The sequence below is a fragment of the Argentina silus genome (genome assembly GCF_951799395.1).
Source record: "Argentina silus genome assembly, chromosome: X".
Taxonomy (NCBI): Eukaryota; Metazoa; Chordata; class Actinopteri; order Argentiniformes; family Argentinidae; genus Argentina; species Argentina silus.
Window position 1 is genome coordinate 30,478,844 of NC_139653.1, and position 19,541 is coordinate 30,498,384.

Consider the following 19,541-nt stretch of genomic DNA (forward strand, 5'->3'; position numbering starts at 1 on the left):
GTATCGCTGATGGTTGGTCCATCGACCCCTCAGGACTGTTCGGGCAGGTCATGGTCAACATGCAGACCAGGGTCGAATCCAGGAAGAAGAAAACGTAGGCTTATCACCAACATCGCATGCCTTGTGCAGCACAGGTGGTGACTATGAACCTCCCCCCTCTACACTTCAAGATCCCTAAGGCCCGCTCTGCCTCATGCACCACTGGGACCGCCACCATCCTTTCATGGGGGTCTCGGAGGACAGAGCGACATGCCTTTTGCAAGGGGCTGCTGACATCCTGTCAGGTCACACAGGCACACTTTTTGAATCAAATAAGTACCTCATGTTCTGGTAACAGTCTAGCTGCAAAGGAGTGCAGCCTAATGCAGTAGGCCTATAGCCAAAGAATTTTGGAATAATATTTTGTGAAATAAACACAAAGCTACGTAAGCAAGACTGATAATGAATCAAAAAGGAACTACACTTTCCAGTAACTTTTCAGTCAACAATTCACACAAGGAGACAAAATGTTTACTGTACACTTGTTGTCATTTGATTTGTAACTCAGTGTGACATTGTAAAGAAGACTTCATTTATATGCACATCTGTGCTGCAAAGTCTGCCAACAAGAGACAGTTCATATTCCTCACTGTTTATCATAAATAAAATAGAAGACAAACAACTTGGATGTTAGTAACCAGATACCTTTTCAGTATTGTGCCCTCATATGAGAGGTTGATTTGTTTGGTTGGCTGGGCATTGTCTCATCACCATGCACAACCAAGTTGAGAGACCCAATTCTTCTTTAATCATATCTATAAATAATATCACACAGTGTCTCATCACCTCTGGTTTTCCTGATAGTACTGTACTGCATTTGTAACATTATGAAAAACAATAAGAATGCTGGCTTTAAAGTATTTATGTTTTATATCCACCTAACAGTGAAAAGCATTAACAAGCAATGACTTAAATTTAGCTCCCAAGGTTATTCCTCTTGCCCTCTCACAGGGCCCAGTGGGGTGTGCATTACTCTCATCTGTATGCTCTCTCCATGTTCTCCTCCAGAGATTATATACAGCTGGGTGTTCAATGAGTTCCCCTCCTTTGTGGCTGAGGACAGCCGACGCTTCATCTCCCAGGAAACAGGGCACCTGTACATCTCCAAGGTGCAGCCCTCAGATGTGGGCAGCTACATCTGTCTGGTGAAGAACACAGTGACCAATGCCAGGGTCCTGAGCCCACCGACCCCGCTGACACTGAAAACAGATGGTAAGGCTCACACACACACTGCCCCCTACCTTTTTCATCAAGTGTCACCTCCAGACTGTCATACATGTTATACACTGATTTCTCCTCCAATAAAGTGGGTCCTTCCCCTCCTTGCAATAATGTAAGATCCCAGAAGGAAATGTATGGCAGAATTACATACTGCACATGAATAAATAAGCATGCTGCAAGTGGCTTAGTATTTTATGCCCTGTAATACATGTATACAAGCATGACTTCAGATATTCAGTTGAGGGGAGGGCTGTGTTTTTCTTGTTTTGCAGAGGAATTTGGTGGAGTGGGAAAGTGTCATGAATTCTAAACATACTCTAAATAGATTGTGCAATGCTTTATCATTAGTGTGGAGTGCTTTCTCCACAGACAATGTGCTTTGGTGAAACCGGCCATCAGGGAAATCATTTTCCGGCATAAAATTAACTGAATCAATGGTCCTCTCTGTGAATGAGATTTCACTCTTTTATACTATCCTCTCAGGAGCCATGTTTGATTCAGGTGCAACTTTAACCTACAGGCTTTTTACCTCTGACTACACAGAGAAGTGTCTATTACCTAGCAAAGATGCTTGTCATTGTCAAGGTTTCAGAGGGCCATTGAGAATGCATCCCGATGCAGTTGTGAAAGGATGTTTATGCCCACAAATCAGGTTGCGGTAGATGTTTCAGTACGTATTTACCTCTGCAGGACGATGTCCCCTCCAGCAAGTTCAGTTTCAATTTGCGTAACCTTGTTGTGTGAAACATTCCTCAGAGACATACATAATGTTAATACATTACCATATTAAATCAAATTGTCCATCTTTGTTAATGAAAGGAACAATGATAATGGGACCTGGTCATTAACGTTCAGACATCATACATATGCAGGTGAAATAAGCAGAAGGAATACAGAGGGTTTTTTCTTGCCACTGGTGGTGGAAAAAAGTTGCGATGTCGTCTCCATATTAGTTGTAGTGGGGGGTGCGCTACTTCAAATCTCCACTTAACTGTACACCCATTACCCCAAAGGAGATCTCAGGATATTCCGCAGCCTTATGTATTGGAATCTGGGGCTAAAAGGCTGAAAATTACATTGGCATGCCTCACAGCCTAGCCCCAGTGCTCCCAAGCTATGTGTGCCCCCTAGTTGCTGGAGCCTGATCAATCAGGTGGTGCAATCTGTGCCCCACTGAAAGTGAGTGATAGTTGTAGCTGAAGCTGGATCTGCATATGGTTCACCTTTGTCCTGCTCCAGTTCTGACTCTCTTAATCAAAGCTACCTTGGTACATCTGTGCTCCATTAAACCCTGCAGTAAATCATTGACCTTCACTTCACAATCTACAGGAACACCTGAGAAGGATAGGACTACAGGTAGCGTCCTGGATTGATGAAGCCCTGTTTGAAAGACATGCTGAGTGTTCTTACAGAATAATTAATCTGTTTAGAAAGATTGCAAACGTGTTGCTAATAAACCTTCGCTCTACTATCGCTAAGTTAGCAAGGGTGTGCCTACAGTTTCCTGTGACAGTTTGCACAATAGTAGATGGTCATATCTGTAATATATTTTCGTTTTATATTGCAAATAAATAACCACAAAAATAGGATTTTTCAAACAAAGTAAATTGTATTATTTGTGATTCCTACAGTACAGTACACCTACCTGTACAGATGCTATTGTTGGGTTAGGGTTAGGGTTCAGTAGGATTCTTATGACAATTTTCCAACTCCCACTATTGACTTATTGTGACTTGCTAATACAGAAATGACTATGAACATATCAACTGGTCTTGACTACCAGAGAATGATAGTCCCAAAAAGGAATGCTCCTGCTGGAAGCCAAGGTCAGATGCTCCTTCCGTCTACCCATGAGACCATAGCACTGATGGTGTCATATGAAATTCTGTTTTAATAAACTGACATTTAGATCCATACAATGTTTTTTCAGACTGTTAAAAATGTATTATTCCCGCAGGTACATCTGCTATTATACAAAAAAATATGTGATTTGGGTATGTGACTGACAGGTAGTGTCTATGGTTTCAGTATTCTATGGAGTGGTCGTTAATCTTAGTTTATGACTATATTTTATGGTGGTTCATTAAATGTATGATGATGGTGAAGAAGACTGAGAACCCACTCACTCACTCAGATTTACAAGAGTGGATTAGAAATTAAGGTGTTCAAGCAAAGTGCTGAAACCCTACTGTACTTATTAGGGTTCTTATTATTAGGGGTTCAAGCATGAAGTGCTGAAACCCTATTGTAATTATTAGGGCAGTTATTATTAGGGGTTCAAGCATGAAGTGCTGACACCCTATTGTAATTGTTAGGGTTCTTATTATTATCAGGGGTTCAAGCATAAACTGTCTTAAAAAAATGTTTTTCGGCAATATTATCCACCGGTCATAGGCACTTACTTGTACCAGTACACATAATTTTGAATACCAAATACAAATATTTGTAGGAGAAAATGCTAAAATAGCTTTATTTACTAGTCACCTATGGAGCGTCCAATACAAACAAGCTGTTTATTACCAGACAGCTTTGAATTATTTGATTATGATGCATTCACTTTATCAAAATGAAAGTCCATGTCTACCACTACTCATAAACCAGTAATGGCACCAATAAGTGGCGCTGTAATATGCCCCTAAAGCCCCACCACACCACAAATGCTAGTTGGTTCCAACCACTGTAGACAGTATCTTATTAAATATACTGTGTCATAAACTAGTGAAATATTGCAAATTCATTATACAGTATACATTATGAAGGGCTGCTTTGGAGCCATAAATGTGTGGAATGAGATTGAAATTGAAAAATGTCAATCCTAACATTTCTTGTACATGGCCCACATTTTAGCAGTCCTATTCCTTCTTCCTCACAGCGTTCATTTCCATCTCATACAACATTGTGTGTGGTACAGCTGGTTTGCGAATTTGTTTTGCCTCAAATGCCATGATAAAGTTGGCCATTTATCTAAGTGATCATCATTATTTAAATTGTTTGTTAAGCTTCATGTAATTCATGTAAGGTGTTGAGGATAAAGGCATGTTCAAGCTTAGCGGCTCATGTGCAATATTTGTTGTAGAGTTCAAAATGCCTGTGAAATGAGACACACACTCTTGTAAAATTCGTATTACAATCTCCCATTTAATCAGATAGATAATGGTAATTAGGTCCTGAATGGGAGTGTTTTCCTTTGTTATTGCAAATTTGCTCAGTGCCATCTGACATATATTTTGTTCAAACGGATATAGATGGGTCCTTAACATACAGATGAACAAACAAAGAAAACATGTCCTTAGGCTATGACTGAAAGAGAGAAAGTGGCAGTCAAACCGGTGTCAATTAGGTTATTTTGAATAGGGGGGGTTGCTTTACATGTCCATGTTTAAAAATGTCTTTCCCTGTGGCCACTGTAGTATAAATACCAAATTATTTAAGCTAAGGACATACTCAGTTCTCAGAGTCAGGTGTCAGATCAAAAGGATCTAGTTCTCAGATCAAACTGCTATACTCCCTCAGGTGTTGTCAGATCAAAAGGATCTAGTTCTCAGGCCAAACTCCCATACTCCCTTAACACTAGAACGTCTGGGCCCTCATTACTAACCAAAGCCTCCAGAGTGACATCTCGGGATGTCCATTGTTTGACGTTAGTGTTTTCAGTGTAATCATTGAATTCGATCAATATCATGCAAAAATAATGCACTTGTTGTGCTTAGTCAGGACTTAAGAATCATTAGAATTCTAGAATTGCATGTTGTATTTTAAAGAGCTACATATTTCATATAACAATGATGGACATAATTGGTGTAACTGTAAAAAAAAAACAAAAAAAAAACACCACAATTTCATAAATGTAATTGATTTTATTTGTACAACAAATAAGGTACAATACAAAACTGGAAGTTTTTGCAACTGGGTGCCATAAGTGTTTTTTTTATTAATAAAACAGTAAACAAGTATTTCAACCAGCGGTCAAATGGGAAGCGCCAATCCTTTATAAAAAGTAAAATATAACACAAATGTGAAGCAATAATGACATTGTAATTAAATAAGTGTATTCAAGTAATTTGTTAAAGTTAAAGAAATTAAAGTGGATACAAAATGTTAGCAACAAATCGGTTGCACATTTCACGTGTCTCAGGTTTTGTTCTGTGTGCATCTGCTCAACTGACATTGTCTCTTTCAAAGATTCAAGATTCAAAGTGTTTATTATCATATGCACAGTAGAAAACATGTTTCCCTGTACAATGAAATTCTTGCTTTGCTGTCCGCAGAATGCCAACCAATGTAAAATGTACAATACTAAAAAATATACAATATATACTAAACAAAATGTACAAAATTTAAGGCAGCATGTGAAAGTCCATGAGGGCGGGAGGCAGGAGTGCATGACATGGAACTAGTGGAGACCATGGTGCTGAAATTTCCCCTTAGCTTGTGTGTCAGACAAAACATGAATTCTCCTGCTTATGTCCTTGTTCATGCATTGCTTGAACAAAATGTGAGCATTGATACAAGCGGGGTCGAGCATGGTGTAAAACACAGCAAAGCGCCTGCGACAACTACCTACTTTCACTGAGTACAATCTGGCCATCTGGTCGAGCACATCCACGCCAAACTATGGATAGAATAGAAACAGTTAGTTATTTTCCTTAAGGTGGAATAACAACATATGTTGTATAATGGATGTGCAGCAGTGCATGTAGCCTACGGTATAGATAATTGGCAGGTGCATATCTTTGTGTGATTGTAGTAGGTTCTTTTCAGGTCACTGAAAATGGATGTAGAGCGCCCAGCCTGGAGTTAAATAACCACAATATACAAGTATACAATATGGGAGACTTATCAAACCCAAACAAAATTATCCAATAGCCAGTGAGCCTATCATTCTGTGAAATAACAAACTATGTGTCCAGCCAACTACGCCAGTTCTTGATCACCCAGGATGACCCTTCCGGTGTCCCCCTGCACCTTCATAAGTGCAGACGAAGACCTTTGGCCTCCTGGATCAGACGAAGGTCATTCTATAATTATGTTACCTAACTATGAACTATTACCCATGTAGCACAGCGACATATCTGCTGCCCTTCTGATCTGTATTTTAGGGCAGGGCTTTACCCTTTGACTTGTGTATGCGAAAGCAGATACTAACCACATTATCTTGGTACATGGGAATATTCTACACTGTTAATTATGTGCTTACAGTGAATCCATCACTGCTTTCCTGCACATGTTTCAGGTCTGACCAAGGGATATCATGAAACCATCCATCCACCGGCAGACAATGACTGCAGCCAGACCCGGATAATGCACGGGGCAACCACTGCCCCCAATCCATGTAGCCCGTGCCACACGCCTCCATGGGGACAGATAGCAGCAGCAAGCCCAGACGGCTCAAAGTTCCAACCCGACAGCGCCCGCTCACCCCCCGAGATGAGGAGAGCATGAATCGCCCCCAACAGCAAACACCTTAACAAGACTGAGCTGCTCAACCTCCTAGGGAAAGCCTGCCCTCTCCAAGATTTCTCCATCACAGTAGAGAACACTACTGTGACCTCCTCCTCCCATACAGCCAAGAACCTTGGGGTGATCCTTGACAACCACTTATCCTGTGTGGCGAACATCACAGCGACAGCACGCTCCTGTAGATTCTTCCTCTACAACATCAGAAGGATATGTCCATTCCTCACCAGAGAAGCAGCACAGCTTTTGGTCCAAACACTTGTGATCTCTCGCCTTGACTACTGCAACGCACTCTTGGCCGGTCTCCCCACCTCCACCATCAGGCCTCTGCAGCTCATCCAGAATGCTGCCGCCCGTCTGGTGTTCAATCTCCCCAAATTCTCCCATGTCACCCCACTCCTCTGCACCCTTCACTGGCTCCCGGTAGCAGCTCGCATCAGATTCAAGACCCTGGTGCTCGCCTACCGGGCGGCAAAGGGAACAGCCCCTCCCTATTTGCAAGCAATGGTCAGCCCCCAAACCCCTGCCCGATCACTCCGCTCTTCCACCTCGGCTGGCCGCCTGGCACCGCCGCCTCTACATGGATGCAGCAGCCACACTACTCGGTCACAGCTTTTCACTGTCCTGGTGCCCCGCTGATGGAACGAGCTTCCCACTGCTGTCACTACCAATATTCCGCTGTAGATTAAAGACCCATCTCTTCAGGCTACACCTCAAAGGTCCCTCCTAAAGACCTCTTCACCCCCACTACCCCCCTGTACAAGTTTCTCTCCTGTTAATAAAAAAATAAAAATCCTTCTTCTAGCATTGTGACTGCCTATGGCCCCTGGTCCGAGCATTTACTACTTTATCTTATGATGACTGATGGATAGATGATTCACTTACTTAAACAAATGTATTTGTTGTAAGTCGCTTTGGATAAAGGCGTCTGCTAAATGCCATAAATGTAAATGTAAATGTAAAGACAACCCTGTGGCATTCCTGCATCAAATCAAATCAAATCAAATTGTATTTGTCACGTACATCGCATACAGCCATAATTGACATTGTGAAATGCATTTGGATCTTGCTCCATGCTCAGCACCAACAGTCAGCAACAATCAACAAGTCAACACTGAAAGTAATTGAAAAAAAAGTGACAATAGAAGAAAAGTGACAATAGTACATCAGGTGGGGAGGTGCAACTGCCCAGGCTGACCCAGCCTCCACACCCCAGTAATCACTCAGCAAGCCAGCCCCAAAACAGCAAGGATGGAATATTGCCAGGTGAGCTTAACAACTTCTATGCTCATTTCGACGGCAGCAACACTGTGCCTCCCCATCAAGGCTCTTGCTGCTCGTGAGGACAACACGCTAGCAATCAACGCAGCCGATGTGAGGAAGGCTTTTAAGCGCGGCAACCCTGGCCGTTTCCTCAGAGTATGCGCCAACCAGCTGTCAGCTGTCTTCATGGTTCGCTGATGACACCACTATGGTTGGCTTGATCACCAAAAATGACGAGTCAGCCTACAGGGATGAGGTAAGAGTCCTGGCGGACTGGTGCCAGGACAACAACCTCTCCCTGAACATCAGCAAAACCAAGGAGCTGATCGTGGACTTCAGGAGGAAGAAGGGGGTACCACGCCCCCATCCACATTGGTGGGGCTGCAGTGGAGAGAGTCAGCAGTTTCAAATTCCTTGGTGTCAACATCACCGAGGACTTAACATGGTCATACCACACCCAAGCTGTGATTAAGACGGCGCGCCAGTGCCTGTGTTTCCTCAGGTGGCTGGGGAAATTTGATATGGACCCCCAGATTCTTACAAACTTTTACAGATGCACCAGAGAGTATCCTGACCAGCTGTATTGTACGGCAGCTGCACCACCCTCGACCGTAAGGCTCTTCAGAGAGTGGTGAAAACGGCCCAGTACATCATGGGCCGCAAGCTGGTAGCCATTCAGGACCTCTACTCTTAGAGGTGCAAGAGGAAGGCATCAGGGAGGCATCAGCCACACCCTGTTCTTTCTGCTGCCTTCTGGCAAAAGGTACCGGAGCATCCAGACCCGGACCAACAGGCTCGGGAACAGTTTCTATCCACATAAGACTGCTCAACTAGCCACTTTTTATTACTTATTATTGAATTGTTGATTGTTTGCTGACTGCTGTTGTTGAGCGTGGAGCAAGATCCCAAAACATTTCACTGTCAATTACAACTGTATGCGAAATAAGTGACAAATACAATTAGATTTGATTTAATTTGATTTGAGATGAAAAGGGACATACCACCTCAGATCTCGACTATGGGGTCGATAGACTTTGGGATCTATTCTCATTTCCTTGCACACTTTCCGCACAGATCTGTGATTTACACGCCAAATGTACATGCCGAGCTCAAACATGTATTTTAATGTCAGTCCAGTATGTGCCATTGTGCCACCTGACACATTTGAGGGATGTGTCTCATGAATGTCATAGATCTGCGCATTTTCATCTTATATTTTAAACGCAAAATCTGAATGTTCCCTCTGTACTGGAGAGGTTGCATAAAGTCCAGCAACACTATTGGCAGGGTTAGAAATTGCAGCTTTTGCTATCAGTATTTTATGGATGATGGTTTATTCAACAGTATGGTCTGACCAGTGATGAAGGCACACTGCACCTGATTTCAGTAGAGCACAGGCTCAGGCGTCTGGGGTGGTCCAGTGGTCTAGCACTGCGGCCTACAGTGCACACACATGCCCATGTCGGCATGGGTTCGAATCTGGCCCATGCCCTGCTGACATGCCCTTTCCTCCTTACTTTCCTGTCTCTATCCAATTAAAATATAAGAGTGGGACTGCCCCACTCCAAAAATAACCTTAAAATATGGACATATATGTGTCCGGTGTCCATCCTCTGTATAATCTACAATATATTTATTTTCATATGTAGCCGGTGTGCTGCACCTAGTGATTGCGGGGTGCGTTGTGTTCTGGTACTGGTGTATAAAAGGAGGAGGAGGCAGAACTGGAGGGTATCTGGGTCTTATCTGGTTATCAAAAAAAGCATAAAACAGATGACAGGTGGGTGGCAATGGTACACAGCTGGCTCCCCTACTAGTCAGATGTTGCTAGACTCTCTATATACACATTGTATGCTAAAAAAAAAAAATAATAATAATAATAATAATAATAATAACAGACATTTCAAATAGATTCACAAAATACAGAATAGAATTCAATAGAATGTTTCAGAAAAATGTACAAGAATAGAATGATTCAATATGACCTAATATGACCAAAGAGACTCAATTCAATACATAATACAATAACACAACAATAAATAATTAGTTCTTCAAAAGATTATATGACATTATATGACATATTATCGTCATAATTGTAGGCTACAGTATATAAAAGTGCATATTTACAAAACTAGAATGGTTGTGCGAGCTTGACTGGGCTCACACATCAAACGGCGCAAAAGAGGCTGCGTTCATACACCGGCATAGCTAACAGGAAATATATATTTACAGATCGACACAAAAGCATCTCCCTATCTGGTTATCAAAAAAAGCATAAACAGATGACTGTCAATGGTGTGATGTGGCAATAGTACACAGCTGGGTACCCTGATAAAAAGACATGACAAATATAGCTTCCCTAACAAAGAGGAAATATAGCAACGGTTATGTAGCTAACATTAGCTTTCCCTCAGGATTTGATTGACAATTTACATGGATTAGTAATCGGATCATTACATGAATTACATGGCAGGTATCGGATATTCATTAGAGCTCTATCCATGAGTTTGATGGATGACAGATTACATTTTACAACTATTATCTATTTATATTAGGTAGAGGGGGACCTGACGTAGTTAAGTATGCGCGCCGCCCACACACTAATGTGACGACTGCTGTTACACTCACTCGCGCACACACACACATAAAGCTAAAAGCAAATACCAGGTAGAGATATATAAACCAAATACATACAAAGAGTGAGTGGTTTAGCGAAATTCATACTGTTCATATAGTAACCTGTTACACATGCACGAGTAGGATGTGAAATATAGACTACAGCTCTGTCAGCAATAGCTCGTTTAGAAAGTGAGACCTCTAAACTTAACCTCCGTGCCCACTCTGCTCACAACCCGCTCGCTAAATGAGTTAATTCTAGACCTAGATAGCTAAATAGAGCTCTGTTGTTGTTAGGACATCTACATATTGCATCAATGACATAGCTAGCTGAATGCCGTGTAGAAGGCCTACATTATTAATGTAGGTACAGTGTCAGTAGTATGCTTGCATTATATGCCTGAAAATCGATTGCAGATTTCAGCTAACTATAAGTGTGTTGGATTATGGCCGTGCTGCATGATGAATCTCTTGTGACTTGCAGCGATCTCATGCTGCAGCAAGGATTGCCGTTATCTCGCTAGGATTTATAATTTACATGTGGAGGGAAGCACTATATGCATCTATATGTTTGGGGAAGCTGATTATTAGCTAGCTGGCCAGCTGCAGCCTTTATAATTTGGCTATCGTTAGCCAAGTTGCTCTTTCTGCATTTGAGAGGGGTCGTCGGTTCGTCGCGAAAGATAGACACTCTTGCTAGCTATTGGGCTAACAACCACTGTACAGCAGAAACTTAACAATGATTGGGGGCAATTTATCTTACTTGAATGAACATGAATAATAATAATAACGCTCTCATTTTGTCGCCATTGGCTCTAGCAAGTCTGACAAAATGGTGGTCCGCCAGGGAGTCCCACAAGGCTCTGTCCTTGGGCCGCAGCTCTTCTGTATTTACATGCTACCTCTGGGCAAGATCATCCGGAAGTATGGACTTGGTTTCCATTTTTACTCGGATGACTCTCAGCTGTATGTCTCCACCAGGAGCAACATCATCAACACTGCCATCTCACTTCTCCTTCACCTTAACGATATCAAAGGCTGGATGAAGCAGAGTTTTCTGCAGTTGAACTGCAGAAAGACTGAGGTTATCCTGCTTGCCACCCATACCCATAGCAAACAATTCACTAACTTCAGTCTCACTATAGATGGTATGAAGGTCCTCCCCCTCCAGTGAGGTCCGTAACCTTGGAGTGATACTGGACAGTCAATTATCCCTCGAGGCACACATCAAGAAAATCACCCAAGTTTATTTTATCCACCCCAGAAATATTGCAAAAATCTGTCCTCTGCTCACCCAATCTGCCGCCGAACGTCTCATCCACGCCTTCATTTCATCTCGTCTGGACTACTGCAATGCCCTCCTTGTGGGGGCATCTGCCAAATGCATCAACCAGCTGCAGTATGTCCAAAACTGAGGCGCTAGTCTGCGCTGCAGACTAAAGACCATGGGAGGCAGGGCCTAAAGTTGTGCTGCTCCACGGCTATGGAACACTCTCCCTATGGAAGCTGAGTCTCTGAGGACATTCAAAGCACTTCTCAAAACAAACCTTTTCTAACTGACATTTAAGGACTTTTGTTGATTTTTATTATTGTTGTTGTTGTTGTTATTAATAATAATGTTTCTCTTTTTTTTTTTTCTTGTACAGCGCATTGGGTTCAAGAAATGCGCTTTATAAATCCGATCCATTATTATTATTATTATTATTATTATTATTATTATTATTATTATTATTATTATTATTATTGTTATTGTGCTTCAGCAAGGATCTGTCCGCCATTGACACTGTATTTTTTTGCTTCAGTTTTGTACATGGCGTCATCATATTTTGCAAAGAGTTACTGGACTTCTCCCCCTTAAAGTCTGTTGGTTTTATAGGCCAAATATATTTGCCAAAGTGAAATACGACATCTGGGTATTACACTCAATCTCCAAGTATTGGAAGAGCACTCACATACTCACAAACCCACTTCTTTCTTCCATTTACATGCCCCAGAGCATGGCAGTAGGCCATGTGGAATATAGTTTGAGTCTATTTTGGTAGTTTAAGCTATAAAGTATTACATTCAATGCAAAAACTTGTGATCCATCGGTGCCGGACCAACCACCCCTTAAAACACGTGAACATGAGCACAGATTTAATACCGGTAGAAACAAAAAGAACCCACATCACAGGTATGTCGGTTAGTCAGATAATGCAACATAAAGAACATAAATTCACAATTACCAACAATTCCGTAGCAATCTTGCTAGATTGCTTTGAAAGTAACAGGCCTTCTGTATGCGGATGTCATGAAATTAGGGAACGCAGATTAAGTCTTGTGTTAATGTTTCAACAAAAAGACACAAAAAACTCTTAACTTGCTTACTATAATATGTCATGACAATCTGGTAATCGAGAAGTCATGATTCTTTGAGATTTTCATCAGAAGAGTTCAAGAGGTGCGTTACTTAAGTGGGTTTTTTTGTGTTTTTTTTAAATCAAACAAACAACATTTATTGAAAGATCTGATACTTTCAATTGAAAGAGTAAAAAAAAAAAGACTGTAAAAAGACCTGAGCTTTTGTCAATACCACAAGCAGCTCAGGTTTCTGCGAGTGATGGGTTGTACGTGAATGGCTCGTTTTGGTGAATGTTGGGAATCGAGTCAACATTAGTTTAGTCGTTAGTTTTTGTGTTTTCTTGTTGAAAAAGGAACAAAAGACTTTCATTATTCTAAACCGCATAGCCTAATTTCATGACACCTGCATACAGAAAGCCCATTACTTTCAATGCAAGTGTAATAGTGTTGCTTTTTTGGAGGAAGTCCAATAAAACATGTTTTAAAAGTAATTTTACAGTTTTTATAATACACATTTAGCTAAATTATGTTATTTTTTTATAGTTAGAAGAAGTTCTAATTCCCTTGCAACAGCAACAGGGGGGAGCAATGCAGCAAGATTGCTTGGGAATTGTAGGTAATTGTGAATTTCTGGTCTTTATGTTGCATTATCTCACTAACTAATGCATCTATTCTTGTGTGACTCTAACTGTACTAAATATGTGCTCATGTTCATGTGTTTTGATGGGGTAGTTGGTCTGGCCCCTATAGCCCCCTATCACAAATCTTTGCATTGTATGTAATAGTTTTAAAACTATATTAGCAATTTCCTAAAAAGGATTGCCTTAAAAACAGAAGATGTCATATATACATATATATATATATATATATATATATATATATATATATATATATATATATATATATATATATATATATATATGTTATATGTTTTGGAGTATAGCTTTTTTGTTTAACACTGGAACCTCCACGGGCGCCCATGTACATCATGTGACCCTTTCTAATAAAATGACTGCTGTTGTGAAACCAGTGTCCCCCTCCTTCTCTGACTTTTCCTAAATGTCTGTTTTTAACATGTTAGCATTGTTACAATTTCAAAACAACACACTGTGCAAATGGTCTATGGCCTTACGGAGTATAGCCTTTTTCGTCTATGGCCTTATGGAGTATAGCCTTTTTGACTAAGGCCTTTGGGAGTATGGCCTTTGAGGGGAGGCCACAATATTTGAAGAGCAGAAACCATTTTACATGCACAAAAGTAATAGAATACCAATGCAAAAGTATTGATACATGTAGCTTTCACACCTGCTGAATGGAATACTTTAATTTATTACAAAACATGATCAAGAAGGAGTGCATTCCCAAAATCTGGGACAAGCTTTTTCTGTGACATATCATTAATGAGTGGGCGCTGCAAAGAGCAATTGGAAGACACCAAGGTGGGATAGTACGGATAAGCAGCAGCAGTGAGTTATGGGCAGTCCCAGATCTGTGAACTGCATGATTTAGTGTGCCATGTGTGTTGTGAGACCCGAGTAGGCCTCTTAACACCAGGACACCTCAGGCACTGTGGATCAGCAACTGCAACCCAATGCACTTTGTGTTCCATGTTATTGCATCTTTGGCATCTGCAAGACTGATTTCAAGGATGGATATGCAAAGTGCTTATATCACTAATTCCAGTCTTTGTATGGCACTGTGCAACTAATAGGTGGGGTAAATGGTTGATGGGACATGGGGAGTGGTAGTTATTTGTTATCCTAATGCTCTGGAACTTTATCTTGGATATGTCTTTTGTTTTCCAGGTATAATGGGAGAATATGAGCCCAAAATCGAGGTGCATTTCCTTCCATCTTTTATTGCTGCCAAAGGAATCACTGTGAGGCTTGAGTGCTTTGCCCTGGGCAAGTAAGTACAGTAAGCAGGGGAATTCCCTATTAACATACAGTAGATATGCATGCTTATTGGTAAAATGAAAAAAAATAATGTGTAAATTGTGCTTGGCTGAAACTGTTTTCCCAAGTCCCACTTCCAACTAAGAACTAGCCTCTCATTATTTTGATCCTTCATACGGACCAAAATCTTTTCAGTATTGATATTGTCTCCAGGCCAGATGTTGAATGACTGTACAGCAGTACAAAACATCATACCCGACATGATGGCATTCTTGTACTTATGGAATAGAAATGAAGAGGGAACTCTGCCCCAGGGAGCAATGTGTTCTCATAATAGAGAGGCAGCAATATGCTTGTGTTTGCAGGGTGCTTTTAATATCTGTTATGTGTGTGGAAGGCGAAGGTTAGGTCTCTGAAAAATGAAACTGGGCACCACTAGTGGACTGCCAGGAGGTAAAAACACACTAACATTTGTCAGCATAGTGCAGAGGCAAACAATTGAGTCTAGGCCACTTTTCTTTGTTGCTCAAATTAGTCAGCCTAGCTGGTTTCTTAGTTTACAAAGCAGGATGATGCATCGTAGTGTTATACAGTATCAGGTAGTGGTGGTTTTGCACACACATTATATTCTATAGCTACTTAAGAAGGGCTTTATGTGAGAGGTATTATGATTCAGCCTGGTTGTAGCCTACTTTGAAAAGGGAAACAATCTGTAATTTAACCATCAGACATTCATGAGAAGAGAGTTTTTTATATAAGATATAAGATATTTTCAAACTCTTGTTCATCTCCAAAGCAAAGCTGATGGGATGTTTTGCGTAACAAAATATTATATTCATTTCATAACATAACATCCTGTATCATCCCTACTTCATTTCTGTTTATCATTATTTTTGCATGAATAATTAATCTCTGAATCCTATCTTAAGTGCAAACAGCTTCTAATCTACAGAATTCTAAGGACCCTGTAATTGTGTACAATGCTTTCAAGAGGATCCTTCTGAGTAAAAGTAATTTACAATTAATTATCCACATTATGATAATAAGTAATTTCCTGAACATATAGACGTTGTCCTGCATGCTCACATATCTTACTTTTTCTATTAAACTAAGCCCTGAGACCTTGCTCCGTTCTCCTGTCTGTGAACTAATTTGGGCATGATGGCTTTCAGTATGGTGGTGATCCCAATGACCTACTGCTTTACCTACAAATGAATGATTTATCAATGCACCCTATTAGAAAATGTCAGTCTTTATATAACGCTGAAAATGAACTTCAAATTGGTTTTGTTCTCCTCCTGTCAGTATGATGGGCCCACTAGTTCAGACAGCACAGAGAGTTCTTTGTGTGTGGGAAAGGCATCATCTTCTATTCTCAGTACAGAACGCAGACAATAGCCTATGTCAACTGTGATATTTTCAATGTCAACATTGTGTAGGCAACTGTCCAGGGCAAATGAAAGTTTAAAAGCTGCAAATATCAGCTTCTGAAAATGTTCAGATGTTTACAGTCTAAATTGACATTTTCTATGTTGGTCTAGGTTGACATTTGAGTTTATTAGTCTCCCCAAGCTGCCTATCAACAGCATCATTGGATACATCACTATTATCTGTTGATGCCTATGATCACGCTTTAATTCAGCCTTCCTTGGCCAAGTATGTTGCAGTACTTGTGTAGATGTGGCTATAGGACACTTACTGGCATGTAGTTTAACTGAATGGCAGATGAAGTTTGACATGAGGTATTCCAGGTAGAATGTGTGTATCAATGAGCTGCAAATTCAGAGGCTCTACACACACACACACACACACACACACACACACATGTGTATACCTTTACATTTAATTAATTTACCAGGCACTTTTACCCAAAGCAATTTACAATAAGTACATTTGTCTAAAGTAAATCAACTATACATCAGTCGTCATAAGTAAGACCTTTGTCACAGTGCTAGAGAAAGGAAGAAAACAAGTTGTTAGGTTTTTTTTATTCATAGACAATAGGATGTTAGGGGGTGACTCTGCCGTCCTGACTGTGGTGGGAAGCTCTACCACTGAGGCGCCAAGACAGAGAAGAGCCTCAACTGAACAGAGCGACCGTCCTCGTAGAGATGGTGGTGCCAAGTGGCCAGCAGAGGTTGAAGTAAGGAGTGATTGGGCTGGGGTTTGGGGAATGACCATCATTTGCAGATAGGAAGGGGCTGTTCCCTTTACTGCCCTGTAGGAGAGCACCAGGGTCTTGAATCTGATGCGAGCTGCTACTGGGAGCCAGTGTAGGGTGCAGAGGAGGGGATAATGTGGGAGAATTTGGGGATTGAACACCAGACCAATCTGGAGCAGGAGTTGCACTCCTTCTCTCGTGAGGAATGGGCCTATCCTTGAATATTGTAGAGGAAGAATCTACAAGAGTGGGCCATTGTTGTGATGTTAGCTGCACAGGACAGTTGGTTGTCCAGGTTCACCTCAAGATTCTTGGCTGTCTGAGAGGGGGGACACAGTGGTTCTTAACCATGATGGAGATGTATTGGAGGAAGAGCAGCTCCATCTTGTCAAGATTGAGCTTGAGGTGGTGAGCAGACGTCCAGGCAAGTGGGGGAAAGAGATAAAAAGTTGAGTGTCATCAGCATAGCACTGGTAAGAGAAACCATGTGAGGAAATTACAGAGCCAAGAGATTTGTTATAAAGAGAGAACAATAAGGGCCCTAGGACAGAGCCCTGGGGGACCCCAGTTGAGGGTGCGTGATGTGAATAGCGATCCTCTCCCGTTACCTGGCAAGAGTGACTGGCCAGGTAGGATACAAACCAGGAGTGCAGAGCTGGAGATACCCAGCTCTGAGAAGGTGGAGAGAATGATCTGGTGGTTAACTGTGTCAAACGCAGGAGAGAAAGGCAGGCTCTGACAGTGTAGAGGGCCTCCATGACAGCAAGGAGAGCTGTCTCAGAGTGAGCAGCCTTGAAGCCAGATTGGTGTGGGTCATGGAGATTGTTCTGAAAGAGAATTGGTTACAGACAGCACGTTCAAGGGTTTTAGGTCTGACGGAAAGAAGGGATACCGCTCTGTAGTTTTGGACAGGTGGTCAAGTGTTGGCATTTTGAGAAGAGGTAAGGGAAGGAAGGAGGAGGAAGGAAGGAGGTTGTTCAAGATGGATTGGAGAAGTGGTGAGGGAATGAGATTGCCCAAATGGATGTGACAAGTTTTTGGACGTCATCAGGAAAGAGATGATAAACCAGAGACAGAGGGTAGCATAGTGGGTTTGGGAGAAGTGGTATTAGTGAGAGCAAGATGTTGAGTGAAAGAGCTGCTAATGTCATCAACCTTCTTTACATAGTATATGACAGAATCAATATGAGTGTGTGTGTGTGTTTTGGAAATAACTCTAAGCCCACCATCTACTCATCATAGTGCCCTTGATAACTTATCTGCACTTCTATCCTTCTATGTACATTCTGAAGTACTAATAATAGGTGATTTTAACCTAGACTGGTTGTCTCAAACCTCAGATAAAATACTCTATGCAATGGTTTACACCTATCACATTTAATCTCAAAACCAACACAGCCTAACTTGAAGAATCCAGATGAATCCACCCTGCTAGACATCATCCTAACAAATAGGCCTAGCCAGTGGTGTTTTTGCTAATGACATCAGCGATCAAATCTGGTCAAATCTTTCCCTTATCAGCTGCGTAACTGACCCAGATTTGGCTCTAGAACATTTCTCATCTATATTTATATCTCTGGCAGACAAACATGCACCCTTTAAACGCCTTAGAATTAAGAATAGAACTAATCCTTGGTATTCCACAGAACTTTCAGATCTCCTTTTGTTGAGATACCAGGCCTGGGCCAAAGCTAGAAAAATTTACTTGGCAGGTTTTCATGACAACTAAGAAATAGATGCACCTCATCAATCATTGACACATATTTTTAATCTGACTGTTATCTCAGATGCTATCCTCAAGGTTTGGAAGGCAGCCCATGTGCTCCCTCTCCATAAAGGTGGAGACCCCTCCAACCTAGTTAACTACCACCCAATATCCAAGCTATCTTGTCTTTCCAAAGTATTAGAATCCCTGGTCAACTCCCAGCTAAGAACCTTTTTATCTTCCCATTATATTCTAAATGTGCACCAATCTGACTTTAGACCTGATCATAGCACAGCCTCAGCTGCTAAACTTGTCTTAGATGATGTGTTAAATTGCCTAGATCAGAAAAAAAAACATTGTGCTGCCTTATTTATAGATCTCTCCCAGGTATTCAACCATTACCTACTCATTCAGAGGTTGTCTGAAATAGGCCTGGACCAGGCTTCATGTAGCTGGTTTGAAATTATTTAATGGACAGAACACAGTGTGTTTTACCTGATGGTGTTAAATCAGGTTTTGACTTAACAAAGGGTGACCCACAAGGGTTGACTCTTGGTCCGATTATTTTTACTATTTATATTAACAATATTGGATTATCTGTAAATAATTGTAACCTGCATCTATATGCCAATGACACTGTTGTATTGTAGGCAGGGGTTAAATCCCTGCACACCACCGCTGCTCACAGCAGTTGTGAAGGATGTTTGAAAAGAGAATGGTTTGTAGATTGGCAAAAGCAAGTTTATTATAGCAGCTCATGAATTGCAGATTACGCATTCTCTCACATCGCAGAGAAACAGGGGGAAATGTTTTTTTTTAGTTGTTTTTTTTGGTTTTTCAAATA

The 19,541-nt window shown here is 41.2% G+C and overlaps 1 protein-coding gene across 1 annotated transcript in view; it reads left to right on the forward strand.

Annotated features, from left to right (window-relative positions):
• Positions 1-19,541, forward strand: part of cntn5 (contactin 5) — a gene marked incomplete at its 3' end in the record, with an annotated part of 142,834 nt that overhangs the window by 65,180 nt on the left and 58,113 nt on the right. The window contains exons 6-7 of the mRNA XM_083695117.1: positions 1,048-1,251; positions 14,742-14,844. Coding sequence (XP_083551243.1) covers positions 1,048-1,251; positions 14,742-14,844 — 307 coding nt within the window. The remainder of the gene's footprint in view (positions 1-1,047; positions 1,252-14,741; positions 14,845-19,541) is intronic.